This window comes from Conger conger, chromosome 5, assembly GCF_963514075.1.
Source record: "Conger conger chromosome 5, fConCon1.1, whole genome shotgun sequence".
In the NCBI taxonomy this organism is placed as follows: domain Eukaryota; kingdom Metazoa; phylum Chordata; class Actinopteri; order Anguilliformes; family Congridae; genus Conger; species Conger conger.
In genome coordinates, this window is record NC_083764.1 from 32,173,469 (window position 1) to 32,190,663 (window position 17,195).

Here is a 17,195-nt window from a genome sequence, read left to right on the forward strand (position 1 = left end):
GGTGATGAAATGTTTGTCCAAAGTTTTAACATTTAACATAATTTATTTCTCAAAGTTTGGAATGTAGAACTGCATTTGTGAGCCCCTTTCATTGCTGTATTGCACCCTGGTTCCCTGGGTGATGATGCAGCCAATTGCAACCTGCCTAAGAGGCATCAGGCCACAGGAGGCTGGGCAGGATGAGCAACTGTTCATGACCAGACCTAGGAAGAGCACTGTTAACAGTGCTCACTGTTAAGAGCACTGAGTGTGACCATTTCAGGTCACAAGCAAACTGTAAATCATAATCACATTGCTAGGATAGCATGCAGTCGGGACATACCACTGAGGTCCAAGAAGAGGACTGGGATGTGAGTCTCCATTCCAGGAACAGTGACCCTGTAGTTATAGAACAAGTTTATGAAGCTTAAGAAGCGTGTCTAATTCTATAGCCCAAACACGAACTCCACTCACCCACAAAAATAACAAGCTGCAACCAATCCCAACAGGATCTTGGGAGTGTTTTCTGATTATTATTATTATTATTATTATTATTATGTATCCTATAGATAAGGTACAATTGGCAACCAAACCACAACACTGTTTATGCTTCCCACAGTCTATGAATACAGCGCGTAATATAAATGGTCATTATACCGTTCAGTTTTGGAAAGCTGACAGTGACAAATGCAACAGAGCCTGTCGTCTTTTCGTAGTGTTCTAGAAAGAAAATGTTCTTGACTTTAGTGTGCTACATAACACTATATATAGTTTTCACTTTAGTTAACCAACTATATTGTGAGCAAGCAAGTTATTTGGCGACGTAACTAGCTGGCTATATAACCCGTACACGTACACGTAGAGACAAAAGGAATGTGCAGCTCCAGACAAGCGATCACTGAAACTCTGCATAGTATTGCTTATCTAGTTAGAAAACAATACCAGTTCACTATCACAAGCAAATTAGCAATTACTAGTTAGCTTCCTGAATGTACAAATATCAACCTGAAGCACAACGCTTGTGCAATCGCTACTACATTCATATTGCCTATATTTTATCGTATGTGGATATTTGTAAATCCTCTGTTCCAATACTTTTGCTCACCTAAAAATTGGGTGGTCTGATACCAAAGGTGCTAATCAAAGTATAAATACCAGGAAGTAAAAGCCTGTCTGTGTTCATCTTTTTATTTCAACCCCAAATGTATTCAGTGTATATACAAGGAATTGGCCTTGATGTTCCAATACTTTTGGAGGGGACTGTATGCAAAATTGCAAACCCAATACTTTTGTGGAGAATTTAGCCTGTCTATAGTTCTAATGCAGCAAGTCAAAAAAGGCTGTGACAATAATTACATCGTCACCAGTTCATTTGCAGTCATTTGCTATACTAGGCTGTTCCACCAGCAAAGTATTATATTTTAACATTTTATTCATAGTTGCAGAGACTCCACCAAACCACATTGAGAGCATTATCTCCAAATGGAAAACAGTGGTGAATTAAGTGATTGAATTTTGACAATCTTAAAGCGCATATAATACATTACATTTTTAAAGAAAAAAAAAAAAAAGGCTCTTTTGGAGTAGAAATTGCCGATCCCTCGAAGTGTAGTTATCCTTTGATGTTCAGTGAACCTGAACAACCGTAAGACACGCACGCACGCACACACAATTATGACTTACCACTCTGCAGGGGCACCAGGAATTCCACTACCAGCAGATGGCACCATGACAGCATTGCGTTCCTCTGTCAGGGTCAGACGGCACTCCAGCAGCTGGGACTCACGCTCCATGTCATCTTCAGACTTGTCTGTGTAAAGAGCAGGAGCATTATTTTGACCTTTTAGGCACATTTATTTTCATAACCAGGTGACAGGTTATGTATACAACACAATCTGTATAAAAATGTATAAAAATAAAAAAAACTGTTTGAAAAGTACATTCCGAAAATTCACTCTAAAATTGGAACACTAAATTTATGACGCAAATCTATTGTTACATTCTTTGGGGATAGTGCCATTGTGGCAGATGAAGTCGACACCCTCCCTCACCTGGCTTGCTGACCAGCTTGTGCAGGTGCTGGTCCAGGTATTCCTGTCTCTTGGTCAGAGCCATTAGCCACTGCCGCCGAAGTCGCTCCAGATCTCGCTCCTACTCATTGGGAATGACCAACTGTCAGTTAAGTACTCTACGCCAACCACAGTAGTGCCCATGCCACAGACCATGAGCAGCAAAATGCACTGAGGAAATTACTATAAGACTACTCGCCTGGTAGCTGTCCATGTCATCATCATCATCTCCCTTCAACAAAAAGAAACAGAGCAATATGAATTTGGGTTCATTGATTGGAAAATAATAAATCCTTTTATGAATATAAAAAGGATACAATGAGAAAAGTACAAGTGGGTACTCTTGTCACCTTTACTTACATTTATATATTTTTTTTATATTTGCCATGTCATTTTATTTTCATTTCATGTCATGTCACAAAGCCATTATTACTTTGAAAGATGTCGCTTAGAAGAGAATAAACAGTCTGCTTGTATTCGAACAGTAAGGCCAATTCCTTTAACCACTGAATACATTTGGGGTTGAGATAAAAAGATGAACAAAGAACACTCAGAATTTCAGCTTTTATATCCTTGTATTCACACCAACAGTCAGGTCCAGAATTATTGGCACCCTTGATGAAAATTAGCAAAAAAGACTGTAGAAAACAAATAAAAGCATTACTCAGATATACAGTCCCGGCCAAAAGTTTTCGCATGAGTGGACAAAAGTGACAATTGCTAATCACCCAACTCTTAATTAGCTAATACAGTTAGGAAACAACACAAATTAATCCTAAGTATCTAAAGTTTATTTAGATACTAGCAAAACAAAAATTTCATAGATGCTTATAAGGTTTATTGCTTGATAATGATGAACAAGCCAGTTTCTACCTGGACAAAAGTCTTGTCGCAAATCAAATTATAATCAAAAAATTATCTCTCTCAAAAAGTAAATAAAATACCAAATGAAAAATCAGTCTAGTATTTCATTATGGACTTTAAGTTAAGAAATTAATATCTTGTATGGGTTCCTTTGGCCTGCAGAACAGTTGCCTTCCGGTTTGGCAGAGAGTCGTAGAGCTTGTTGATGAAGTCGTCGGGGATGGCATGGAAGGCCACCTTGCAGGCATCCCAAAGTTCTTCGGCTTGGTCCTCCAAGCTTCCTCCTTCATTCTTCCCCAGATATGCTCAATAATATTCATATCTGGAGACTGGGCTGGCCATCCCTGAAGGACCTTGATCTTCTTCCCCCTGAGAAACTTCATAGTGGAACCTGAGGTATGGCAAGGAGCTCCATCCTGTTGAAAAATCTGACCCCTCTTGTAGTTGGGAATGTACTGGCAAGAATCTGTTGATACTTGGCACTGTCAATGTTACCATCCACCTTACAGAGCTCCCTGGCACCTCCATATTGGATGTAACCCCAAACCATAATCTTTCCACCTCCATATTTGACTGTCTTCTGGGTGAACCGTGGGTCCAGACGGGCCCCAGAGGGTCGTCGACAATATTGGCGGCGCTTGGGATGGAGCTCAACTGACGATTCATCTGAAAAATAAATTTTTCGCCACTTTTCTGCTGTCCAACCTTCCATCAGGCTGTGGGCCTTCGCACACGCAACACGGTTTCTTAGTTGTCTCTTGTTTAGCGCTGGTTTCTGGGCAGCAATACGACCGTGGAGACCATTGCGAGCAAAAATCCGACGTACAGTTCTTGACGAAACAGGTGTTGCTGGCGTCCACTCCTCCTGGAGCTGTGAGGCGGTTGACATGGGGCTGGCTTTTGACAGTCGGACCAGCACGCTGTCGTCTCGAGCAGTTGTCTTGCGCGGTCTGCCCGACCTGGGTCTTTCATGGATGTCGCCAGTCTCTTGCGCTTGCAAATCCTCTCCACCTGCCGTTTAGACACATTGAAGATGTCTGCAACTTCAGCAGGAGACTTGGACTTGAGATTCTTGATGATCAGCACTTTGGTTTCTGGTTTGATCTTGGGCATGTTGACAGAAGCAATGTTGAGCATGAACTTGATGGCTTAAAGTGTCAAATTTCTGCTTTTATAGCTCAAAGTTACCTACAGCTGGCTAATCAAGCCCCTTGATTGTTTCTTCCTTATTCACTGTGGCCTAGAAATTGGAGTTGGCCATTGCGATAAGACTTTTTTCCGGCCAAAACTGGCCTGTTGATCATTATCAAGCTGTAACATTTAGTAACAATAGTAGCAGTTTCCTAACTTTATTAGCTAATTAAGAGTTGGGTAATTAGCAATTGTCACTTTTGTCCACTCATGCGACAAAACTTTTGGCCGGGAGTGTATTGTAATTTTCCAACATGTGGAAAATATTTTACTTTATTAATGATTCAATGGAATCGACAAAAATTACACATTTTTCAAATTATACATTTCTTTCCAAAAAAAAAAAAAGGTTTCACAATTACTGGCACCCCTGTTTTTAGTACTTGGTGCAGGATAACGGCACTGATCCTATTTCTATGATGTTTAATAAGGTTGGAGAACACATTTGGACGGATCTTGGACCATTCCTCCATGCAGAACCTTTCAGGTCCTTCATATCCTTAGGTTTGCGTTTATGGACTGCCCTCTTCAATTCAGACCACATGTTTTTTCAATAGGGTTTAAGTCCGGAGACTGAGATGGCCATTGCAAAACACTGATTTTGTTTTCATTTCTGTGGTGATTTTGAAGCATGTTTGGGGTCATTGTCTTGTTGGAAGTTCCACCTACGGCTAAGTCTCAGCTTCCTGGCAGAGGCAACCAGGTTTTTGGCTAAAATGACTTGGTATTTGGTGGAATTCAATATGCCATTGATCTTAACAAGAGCCCCTGGACCACTGGCAGCAAAACAGCCCCAAAGCATCAATGATCCACCATAATATTTGACGGTAGGTATGAGGTGCTTTTCCTTGTATGCATCCCTTTTTTGACGCCAAACATGCCAATGGTGTACATGGCCAAAAAGTTTGGTCTCATCTGACCATAGCACCCTGTTCCATATATTGCTGCTTTTGAAGTCTTCTTCAAATGCTAGATTGAGATACCTTCATCCCTGCCCTGTGGAGATTGTTTGTGATCACTGTCTGATGTTTTGGGGGTTTTCTTCACAGCTCTTATGTAATCAACTGCGGTTGCTTTCCTTGGTCGAACTGTTCGATGTCTCCAATACTTTTTGAAGGGACTGTAAGCTCAACTCTATTGTGAGCTTAACGTAGATGCCTCAACAATAGCTGAATGGTGAACAATATCAGCACACTGACTTGAAAATTACTCTAGTAAAGACTTCCCTTTTACATATGGGAAATTCTGTGACTGAGGATTAGGTATTATTCAACTTATTTATTTAGAAGAAGTAGGTGTACACCTAATAATTCCTAATAAAGTCCTCACTGAGTTTATGTGCACCCTTTCCAAAGATGAAAATCATGGATTTCTGTGGATTGAGGGAGCCTTCAAAGAGGCAAACTATTCATATGGCAAAAAGCATAGTCCCACCCACCTTCTGGGATTCGCTTGCTTTGGACAGGCATGCCTGCCGGATCACCACGTTGCCAATGGAGACTGAGAGCACCGACATGACAATGAGGGGCATGGTGCCTGAGTCCTGGACAGAACGCACCTCCACCTGCAATCGCCTAGACTGGCCCTGAGAGGGAGGGGGAGAAAAACATTTTCTGCCCTATTCATAAGAGTAAGGCAGGGCATTTCTGGCTACAACCTACTTTTTCAAAGTATAGTTCATAGTTTATTTTGAGCAAGACCGTCAGTCCCTCTGTCCCACATCCTCCCTTTTCTCCCCATCTTAAAAGTGCACAAAAATTAGCAAGCAATATTCAGGGATTCACTTCCACAGTTACACATGCAGCCAGCTCACCTGTCGGAGCTGGAAGATGCCCCCAGTTCGGACATCTCTTGCTGGTACCACTTCCACAGGGATGAACTCCCCGACCTCATTAAGCTCCAGAATCTGCACCCACAACTCCAGCTTACGAGTTACCTCGCTCCACCTGGGGACAGACTGCCTCTGTTACACTCTGCTCTACCAGCAGGGGGCAGCAGAAGGCACACCCATTACTGCAATGTTACCGTTTATTGTGTAGACTGCAATGGAGCAACACTTGTTCCAGTGTTCATGCACAGTAGCAAGCAATGGGTTTCAATAAATGACACACAATGACACTACTGTAGTTAGTGGCCAGCTGACAGTCACCCCACTGCATTTCCCCATCCTTTGAGTGGCCTCCTAGAAATGTGTGGTCTTCAGAATGGAACCAACTACCCGGTCTCCCAGTCCGATGCCTGGTTACACCTGAAACGGTGCGGTGGCAGCAGCAGTGGCAGCACAATGCGATGCCTCAAGAACCACAAACTGAGCATCTATGAATTTTTGTCTCATCTCATCAATGGGAATGCACTACATGGACTTTTTGGACTTTTTGTTACAAGGACTAGTGTTAGTTTAAAATTATTATTATTATTATTTTTTTTTAAATCCCCCGGTTTTTGAATCCCATGCTTTTAAAAAATTCTCCCATTTCTCCCCTACTTCAAAGGCGACCCTTCCTTCCAACAAGAGGAGATGCGTGACGCCTATACCCACTTCCTTTTTCATACAGCAGGCACACCAATAATCATGTATTTTTTCCAGAGCGCTGACACCAATGGTGTCATAAAAAGGAGTCATACACCATGGCAAGAATGAGCACAGCAACAAGACACAAGGCAGTTACAGTGGGGCAAAAAAGTATTTAGTCAGCCACCAATTGTGCAAGTTCTCCCAATTAAAAAGATGAGAGGCCTGTAATTTCCATCATAGGTATACCTCAACTATGAGAGACAAAATGAGAAAAAAAAAATCCAGAAAATCACATTGTCTGATTTTTAAAGAATTTATTTGCAAATTATGGTGGAAAATAAGTATTTGGTCAATAACAAAAGTTCATCTCAATACTTTGTTATATACCCTTTGTTGGCAATGACAGAGGTCAAACGTTTTCTGTAAGTCTTCACAAGGTTTTCACACACTGTTGCTGGTATTTTGGCCCATTCCTCCATGCAAATCTCCTCTAGAGCAGTGATGTTTTGGGGCTGTCGCTGGGCAACACGGACTTTCAACTCCCTCCAAAGATTTTCTATGGGGTTGAGATCTGGAGACTGGTTAGGCCACTCCAGGACCTTGAAATGCTTCTTACGAAGCCACTCCTTCGTTGCCCGGGCGGTGTGTTTGGGATCATTGTCATGCTGAAAGACCCAGCCACGTTTCATCTTCAATGCCCTTGCTGATGGAAGGAGGTTTTCACTCAAACTCTCACGATACATGGCCCCATTCATTCTTTCCTTTACACGGATCAGTCGTCCTGGTCCCTTTGCAGAAAAACAGCCCCAAAGCATGATGTTTCCACCCCCATGCTTCACAGTAGGTATGGTGTTCTTTGGATGCAACTCAGCATTCTTTCTCCTCCAAACACGACAAGTTGAGTTTTTACCAAAAAGTTATAGTTTGGTTTCATCTGACCATATGACATTCTCCCAATCCTCTTCTGGATCATCCAAATGCTCTCTAGCAAACTTCAGACGGGCCTGGACATGTACTGGCTTAAGCAGAGGGACACGTCTGGCACTGCAGGATTTGAGTCCCTGGCGGCGTAGTGTGTTACTGATGGTAGCCTTTGTTACTTTGGTTCCAGCTCTCTGCAGGTCATTCACTAGGTCCCCCCGTGTGGTTCTGGGATTTTTGCTCACCGTTCTTGTGATCATTTTGACCCCACGGGGTGAGATCTTGCGTGCAGCCCCAGATCGAGGGAGATTATCAGTGGTCTTGTATGTCTTCCATTTTCTAATAATTGCTCCCACAGTTGATTTCTTCACACCAAGCTGCTTACCTATTGCAGATTCAGGCTTCCCAGCCTGGTGCAGGTCTACAATTTTGTTTCTGGTGTCCTTTGACAGCTCTTTGGTCTTGGCCATAGTGGAGTTTGGAGTGTGACTGTTTGAGGTTGTGGACAGGTGTCTGTTTTATACTGATAACTGATAACGAGTTCAAACAGGTGCCATTAATACAGGTAACGAGTGGAGGACAGAGGAGCCTCTTCAAGAAGAAGTTACAGGTCTGTGAGAGCCAGAAATCTTGCTTGTTTGTAGGTGACCAAATACTTATTTTACCGAGGAATTTACCAATTAATTCATTAAAAATCCTACAATGTGATTTTCTGGATTCTTTCCCCCCATTCTGTCTCTCATAGTTGAAGTGTACATATGATGAAAATTACAGGCCTCTCTCATCTTTTTAAGTGGGAGAACTTGCACAATTGGTGGCTGACTAAATACTTTTTTGCCCCACTGTATACTGCATCAGCAAGGTCTCTCCCAAGCAGAAATTTCAAGGCAGACAGGGGTTTCCAGATGTGTTGAAGAAGCACAAAGAAACGGGTAACGTTGAGGACAGTAGACACAGTGGTTGGCCAAGGAAACTTAGTGCAGCAGATGAGACACATCATGCTTACTTCCCTTTGCAATCAGAAGATGTCCAGCAGTGCCATCAGCTCATAATTGGCAGAAACCAGTGGTACCCAGGTACACCCATCTACTGCGCGGCAAAGTCTGGTCAGAAGTGGGTTCATGGAAGAATTGCAGCCAAAAAGCCATACTTCTGACGTGAAAACAAGGCCAAGCGACTCATCTATGCACAAGGTTCAGCAGGTTCCCTGGACTGATGAGTCAAAATGTGAAATATTTGGCCCCAAATGTCATTCCATTCAGAATTAATGGTCTCCTCAATGCTGAGAAGTAGAGGCAGATACTTATCCATCATGCAATACCATCAGGGAGGCATCTGATTGGCCCCAAATATATTCTGCAGCAGGACAATGACCCCAAACGTACAACCAATGTCATTAAGAACTATCTTTAGTAGAAAGAAGAACGAGGAGTCCTGGAAGTGATGGTATGGCCCCCACAGAGTCCTGATCTCAACATCATCGAGTCTGTCTGGGATTATATGAAGAGACAGAAGCATTTGAGGCTGCCTGAATCTACAGAAGAACTGTGGCTATTTCTCCAAAATGGTGGAACAATGGTGGAACAATGTCAAGTTCCTTCAAAAACTGAGTGCAAGTATACCTAGAAGAATTGATGCTGTTTTGAAGGCAAAGGGTGGTCACACCAAATATTGATTTGATTTAGATTTTCTTTCATTCATTCATTCACTTCTTCTGTTCATGCATTTTGTTAATTGATAAAAATAAACTATTAACATTACTATTTTTGAAAGCATTCTTATTTTATAGCATTTTTTCCACACCTGCCTAAAACCTTTGCACAGTACTGTATAGTCCCCCCATTTTAGGTAACTCTACCATCAACAACGCTCTCCATGTTCCCACCGTGTCCTATATCATCCACAAGCAAACAGAATAAATACAGGCAGATAAAACGGAAGTCATTTACGCATTCTAATGGCGGTTTTCGGCTCGCCGGTATCACCCATCTCTCACCCTGTCCTTCACCTCTCCTTCTTGGGCTGTCTCCTGCTCTGTGTGCGATATGTTTACTTATTTCTTCTCCGCAGTTAACGATGACTTTACCTGTGATAAGTGTAGGTTAAATGCTAGGCTGACGGAGAACGTTGTTGAATTGGAAACTGGCATCTGTACCTTATTCGAGATAGTGAAAAGGTCATAGAATCCTTCTCGGTTCCAGATGCACAAGTTAGTCTGTCTCCAGGTTGCACCCCGGCAGAGCCTTTGCAGCAAGGTGGATGGATTACAGTTCGAAAACTTAAGCCACCAGTGCACCAACAACCCATTCACATTTCCAACAGGTTCTCCTGTGAAACCCGTTGAAAAAACTCTGGTAATAGGCGACTATTTTAAGAAACATGAATTCAGCGACACCAGCGACTATAGTGCAATGTATTCCTGGGGCTAGGGCGACCGACATCGAGGCAAATTAAAAAGTGCTGGCTAAGGGTAATCGTAAATTTAAAATTAAAATTGATGTCCAATTGAAGCAATCGGAAATCACCAAAGATCATTTTAAATTGGTGTGTGATCTGGCAAAGCGGATGACCAGGTCAGTTATTTGCTCTGGTCCCATCCCCTCTAGGAATACCTTTGGAATACCTTTTGGGGGAGGCTTGGTCTTTTGAGCGTCTCGTGGGAGGGTGCTGGGAAATTTATTGTATAGTCTCAGAAATTCAATTTCGTGACACACCAGAGCCAAGGTTAGGCTGCAGACCTTCTGTCTTTCAGATTTCTGCTTGTTCCCAAGAACTACTGCCCAGGTTTCATTAAATGAATTAATTACCGGTCATCAAATTGAAATCCTATGTTTAATTGAAACATGGCTTAAAACTGACTAATATATTGCCCTAAATGAATCCACCCCTCCCGGTTACAGTTATACTCACATTCCCCGTCTGACGGGTCGTGGAGGAGGTGTTGCTGCTGTATATAATTCCAATCTCCTTGCTACTTTGAAATCTGGCTTCGATTTTTACTTTTTTGAAGTGTTTCCAGTTTTGCACATCCGGACAAAAAAGCAGTCAGTTTTGTCCTTGTAATTGTATACAGGCCACCAGGGCCATACAGTGGTTTCTTACTTGAGTTTGCCGATTTCCTTTCCAGCCTCGTTGTTAATTCAGATAAAGTAGTTGCAGGGGATTTTAATATTCACATGGATAGTGAAGGTGAACATCTCAGATCAGCATTCCTGTCTATCATTGAATCTATTTGCTTTGATCAACATATACATCAGTCCACACATTCCCATAACCATACTCTCGATCTGGTCTTAACTTATGACACAAGTTTCACAAGTTTGTCATGTGCCATCAGATCCTACTTTCTACTTTAGCCATAAGCTTTTCTCCAGGACTGCAAATGCAATATTAATGAGCTCCCAGACTCGTTTGTGCACGGTGGGGATTTCTGTGGCTCCAGCCAAAATGCATACATATCTAGCATTAACTCAATTGATCAGCTGACTGACAACATAAATAATATACTTTCCAGAACCCTGGATACTATCGCACCTCTTAAGAGAAAAGTTTGGCATAAGAAATTAGCACCTTGGTACCATACTCATGCTCTCAAGCAAGCTTCACGCCATCTTGAGCGCTCTACAAAATTGCAGGTATTCCTCCATGCCAGGAAAGACAGCCTACTAACCTATAAACATGCCCTCTCCACAGCACGTTCATCATATTTCTCTACTTTAATTGATGAAAATAGAAACAATCCTAGGCACCTGTTTAAAACTGTTGCCAGACTGACTAAGAAACATTTTGATCCCTGTGTCTCAATATCGTTAAGTAGCAATGATTTCATGAATTTGTTTGATGACAAAATTATAAAAATCAGGGATAAGATTCAAAGTTCTTCTGCCACCCCTCATATAGGGTCTGTCCTTCCATCCACTCAACACATAGATGCACAATCCTCGGAACGACTGATGGCCTATCTGAACTCTTACTCCAATAGAGCTCATTGAATTTAATACCTTAGTTATTTCTTCAAAATCTTCTACTTGTCTTCTAGACCCTATCCCAACAAAGCTTTTGAAGGAGCTACTACCAGTGATTGGAGCACCACTCCTACATATTGTCAAAGCTTCTTTAGCATCTGGACACATACCACAGACTCTTAAACTTGGGAGTCATCAAACCACTTCTTAAGAAGCCAAACTTAGATGTGAATGATTTGTCCAACTACAGACCTCCCGTTCCTGTACTAGAAAAGGTAATTTCAAAACAACTTAGTTCACTTCTGCACCCCAATCATATATTGGAAGTTTTCCAATCTGGTTTTAGACCCTTCCACAGCACTGAAACAGCCCTGATCAAAGTACTCAATGACCTACTCCTCGCTTCTGACAGTGGCTGCTTCTCAGTACTTGTGCTTCTAGATTTAAGTGCAGCATTCGAAACAGTTGATCACCTGATCCTGTTGGATAGACTTGAAAATCTTGTAGGCCTCTGTGGACAGGCTCTCTCTTGGTTTAGATGATATCTATCAATTTGTGTACTTTAACAATGACTCCTCTTATCAATACAGGGTTAGATATGGAGTACCACAAGGATCTTGGCTTGGGCCCTTGCTTTTCTCTCTATATATGCTTCCCCTGGGACAAGTTATTTACAAACATGGCATTAACCTCCACTGCTATACTGACGACACACAGTTGTATCTATCAGTCAAACCTGAGGAAGTTGTCCAGCTGTCAAAAATGGAAGCCTGTCTTAAGGACATAAAGAAATAGATGAGTCATAACTTTCTTTTGCTAAACTCAGATAAGACTGAGATAATGGTAGTGGGGCCAAAGTCCATGAGATGTAAATTATCTGATGATATGCCAAACATTGATGGAATTTCCAGCACTTCAAGTGCTGTCATCAAAGACCTTGGTGTTACTTTTGATCCAGATCTTGCATTTGATGCACATATTAAAAACATATCTCGGGTTGCTTTTTATCATATTTTTATTATATTTTGGAATATCTCCAAAATTCAGAAGATACTTTTTTTTTTACCTCAAGATTAGATTACTGCAATGCTCTTTTGTCTGGATGTGCAAATTCCTCTCTGAAAGGGCTCCAGCTAATTCAAAATGCAGCAGCTCGTATTCTTACTAGAACAATGAGATTTGAGCACAGCAGCCCAATGTTAGCTTCACTTTAATGGCTGCCTGTTAAATTCCGAATAGATTACAAAATACTACTTCTGACTTTTAAGGCCTTACATAGGCTTGTCCCTCAGTATTTAAACTATTTACTCAATCCTTCTACTCCCTCCCTAATACTGAGTTCGCAGGGTGCAGGCCTCCTTGTTATTCCTAGAATAACTAAATGTTCCATAGGTGGCAGAGCCTTTTCCTATTGTGCTCCTTTCCTGTGGAACAAATTGCCTGCTCATGTTCGAGGTGCAGACACTATCACCTTATTTAAAGCTAGGCTAAAAACTTCTCTCTTTAGTCTGTCCTATAGTTGAGGGACAGGAGTGGGTGGCTGGCATAAGCTATAGAGTCTCTGGTGAACTTGGCAGTCAGTGCTGTCAGTGGATCATTGTTGGTAGTGCTGTGTTAAGCATAACCAGTCATGGTCTGGTGGTGTCCGTCTCAAGCCTGCCCTCATGGCTGTGTTGGCCACTGCCTCTGTTTCCCTTAGATATGCTGCTATAGCCTTATTCTGCCGGGGTTCTCCTTATCGCATGCAGGTACCTCTCCCTCCTGCTGTGATTGAACAATTACTATCTGGACCCCCTAACGATGTTACTTTCCTATTCTCCACGCACTGGGCACCTGCCCGGAGCACTAGCCCATCTTTTCCTGCACACCCCCTGCTGGCCCGGAGCACCAGCCCAAGACCAGCCCCACAACTCCCTCCTGTCACTGCTGATTCAGCCGTAGCACCAAGGCTGCCCCCTTGCCTGACAGTGCCACCCATTGGTGTTCCTGCCATCCCTCAACCTCATCTCTGCTTCAAGTTTATAATTGGACATTTATGTACTTTTATTTAATCTGGTTTTCGGTTTAAAACCATTCTTTCTTCAAACCGGTGTGAACCAGCGGCAGTCAGTTTCTGGCTCAAGGCTTCTTCCTGTTTCCAGGGAGTTTTTCCTTGCCACTGTTGCCCTAGGTGTACTCTTGGGGCGCGGTTTCTCTGTAAAGCTGCTTTGCGACAAAGGCCCTTTGTAAAAAGCGCTATACAAATAAAATTGAATTGAATTAATTGGACAGCTCGCCTAACAATAACAGACTCCAAAGGCAATCAAAATCTAGAATCAAGACAACTACTCGATACCGAAATCCTTTTTATACTTGCATTAAGAAGCAAAAGATAATAGTTATTGGTAAGCTTTATCTTCCAACATGTGCAAAACAATGTGGTTTATTAATGTTTATTACTTAATGTAGTCATTGAAATCATTTGATCTACACACCCAATTAGCACAGTCCATTTCTAGTTAAAATACATGCATTTGAAATATGGACCAGTGGTGGCTGTGGCTGTACCTATCCCGTAAGGTACGGGTTTTGGCCTGGATGATGCCCAGGTCCCACAAGGCCTGGTTCCGGCGTGGGTCTGACTGTTTGTGTCCATACACTTCGATGGCCACAGCACCCTCTGTCAGGTACTCGATGAAGTCCTCCGACACAGTCACAGCAAGCTCCTGAGAATGAGCAAACAAATCATATAACAGCACCACAACTGGAGAAACAGCCAAAGCACCACACAGCCACAGTGTGAACATACACATGTAAGCATACAACACTCCAGAAATATGCAGGCACTGGTAGAGCTTGGGTACTGAACCGGGGGTGCAGAGCCAGTTTAGGGATTATTTTAGGAAATCACTGCGACTAGAAGATGCGTGCCAACAACTGCTGAATATCCTGTAATACAGAGAAAACAAAACCAGAAACAGACTGATCTGATCAAGTGACTGCAGGGACTTGATGACATTAACTATGGTGAATTTCAATGAAAAATACCATTTAAAATTTATCTGAAAATGATATGTTTTTGTAGCCCAACCTTGCTACTACCAGAAATACATTTAAGAAGGACAGTACTATGTCAACTAATACGAAAGCAACTGCTTTTCAAACCTCCTAAAATGCTGGTAATAGTAGATGTGACAGCATACAACTAAGCATGCTGGTTCATTGCGCATCCTCCGTCAAAGCTAATTTGTCCCATTATAATAAAAAATTGGTAATTGAGGGACAATTTGGAGAGCCTGCACTGGATGGAGGGCCACAAAAAGTCCTCTCAGAAAATCTAAATTAAGTCCAAAACAGTCAGCTTCATTTATTATACATTTAGAATGTGAACTCCACTGAGAAAAAATACTTTTAAATTTACATAATACCTTTCCCATTTTCTCAATTTCTATACATCGTGCTCAAAGTAATAGAAACAAAAGCACATATCACAGAATATGCAATGAAGAAAAAAAAAAAAATCCAAAGTATATAATGTCCATACAGACACCAGACAGAATCTGGAGAATAAAAATACAGTGTGCACCATAATTCATTGGACAGTGACACAATTTTGTCATTTTGTTTCAGCTTTAATTTCAGGGCATTTTCATCCATATCAGACAAACCGTTTGTACATAGCCCCCCCCATTTTCGGGCATCAAAAAATATTGGGCAGTTTCAACAACTTAATAAAAGTAACTTGAATAAAGTAATCATTTTTAATACTTAACTGCTTACTAGGGATGCAACAAATCATCAGCTTTTGTAACCGGTTACCATCCCATTTTTTAAACGGTTAACCGATACTGCTTATGACCACTAGGGGGTTGGTTGACTTATAAGCCATAAGTCAACCAACAGCTACAGAAATTATTTGATGAACCCTAATACTGTAGCATTCAAGTTTGCATTTTAAACCCCCTGAAATGGCCAGATTGCTTGCTCGAATAACTGAAGCTTGCCAATTGCTAGTTTAGAACGGCAATAATAATACAACAAATACTTAGTACCTTAAAATGGGGTGGGACCCATGTACAAAAGGTGCTGTCATTTCTAAATGGTTCAGAATAGAATAACAACGGCAATGAGAAGCCGCCTCCAAGAGGAAAAGGTGACTAGGTCAATACGCATCGCTTGAACTTGTAAACATTCAGCTTCGCTAAGGCAGCATCGCACATCATAGCCACAAAGTCACAACATAAATAGTAATAATTCCTTGCATATATATTGTGCTTTTCTCAGCAGCCAGCGACTCAATGATTTACAGTGATGAGGGGGAGAGATTAGTCTGAATATTATTCACAAATGTGTGTAACATGGTCCACAAATAATAATATGCACCATGTGATTCAATAGGCTGGTTCAGGATGCAGATGCCAAATTGAGAGTTTATATTTATTAACATATTACTGTGAACAATTGACTACTTTTTACATAAAAACTTGATCAAGAAGCAAGGAGCCAACCAAAGTCTGCAGAAAACTGTGGAAAGTTCTCCAACATGCTTGGAACAATCACCCTGCTGATTGTCTTATAGAACTGCAGGACAGTGTTGGCTATCTCAGAGAAATGATGCAGTTTTAACACCGAAGGGTGGTCACAAAAAATATTGATTTGATTCAGTTTTGAACTATTCTGCCAAATTACTAAAATGTCATGTAAAATGTATAGTACGTTTATTGAGGACCTTTGAATCATTGAATTATTTTTGAAAGAATCTTATCTGTACAGAATGATATACAGATGCCTAAGACACAGTACTGTATATCAAAATTGTATGCAACATCACTAATGCACCAATGAAAATCATCTGTACTAACCAGGAACCAAAAAGCAATCCTGAACACTGAGCTAGCTCACCTTGCAGCTGTCAAACACCACCATACAGTGGGGGTCTTTGCTGGTTGGGGAGGAGGCAGAGGGGTCCACCTCTGGGGCCACGATGATAGGCTCTTCCTGGTCCCAGAAGGAGTACTGGCAGAATACAAAGTTGGAGAGGTACCGGGGAAGCCCTGTGGCCTGGAGGATCTTAACCTGAAAAAGACAACAGGAATGGTGACACAGACAACTTTGTTAGGGTTGCAGTGAAAACCTTCATGAACAGGGTTGGGAACCTAGAGCAGGGATCTCAAATTCAAATCCCGGAGTGCTGTTGTGTGTGCTGGTTTTTGATCTGCAAGTGTCTAAATTAAGTCACTGATTGGCTAAATGGCCCACACACCTTGTTTCCAATGCCTAAATTGCTGATTTAAAGGATATCACAAAAACCAGTGTAAAACCCCACGCTAACCCAACGACGGAATTTAGCGAGGGCTGAAGGTATCAGCGTGCTCGTCCTTCTGGTGTTGCTGAAAGAATACTAATAGGGTTAAAAATTAGTGGCCCCTATGCAGACAGTCTAGATCAGCCAATAAACAAACCACGATACAAAGGCAGTAGTACCACTCTGCCTTCCGCTCTTTACTGGTCCGGGCTGACCCAGAATCTCCACAATAGGGCCAATAGATTCACCTTTGTTTATCTGACTCCATTTTAGAATAATAACTTAGATTAGTTATCCACATTTAGTGGATGTCGTATTTATAATTTTGACTTGATCGCTATAGGAATCCTGTACTGAGATTTACTCTCCGAACAGTCCTCTGCTGGTACCACCGCATGTCACATCGC

General features: G+C 41.8%; 1 protein-coding gene across 5 annotated transcripts in view; it reads right to left on the reverse strand.

Moving 5' to 3' along the window:
- The window catches only part of kif13bb (kinesin family member 13Bb), an 82,031-nt gene that overhangs the window by 18,373 nt on the left and 46,463 nt on the right, over positions 1 to 17,195 (reverse strand). For all 5 annotated transcript variants that reach the window (XM_061240999.1, XM_061240996.1, XM_061240998.1 and 2 more), the window contains 8 exons: positions 16,386 to 16,559; positions 14,052 to 14,209; positions 5,917 to 6,049; positions 5,542 to 5,688; positions 2,248 to 2,280; positions 2,031 to 2,130; positions 1,663 to 1,789; positions 323 to 378 (listed from right to left, as the gene is read on the reverse strand). In XM_061240999.1, coding sequence (XP_061096983.1) covers positions 323 to 378; positions 1,663 to 1,789; positions 2,031 to 2,130; positions 2,248 to 2,280; positions 5,542 to 5,688; positions 5,917 to 6,049; positions 14,052 to 14,209; positions 16,386 to 16,559 — 928 coding nt within the window. The remainder of the gene's footprint in view (positions 1 to 322; positions 379 to 1,662; positions 1,790 to 2,030; positions 2,131 to 2,247; positions 2,281 to 5,541; positions 5,689 to 5,916; positions 6,050 to 14,051; positions 14,210 to 16,385; positions 16,560 to 17,195) is intronic.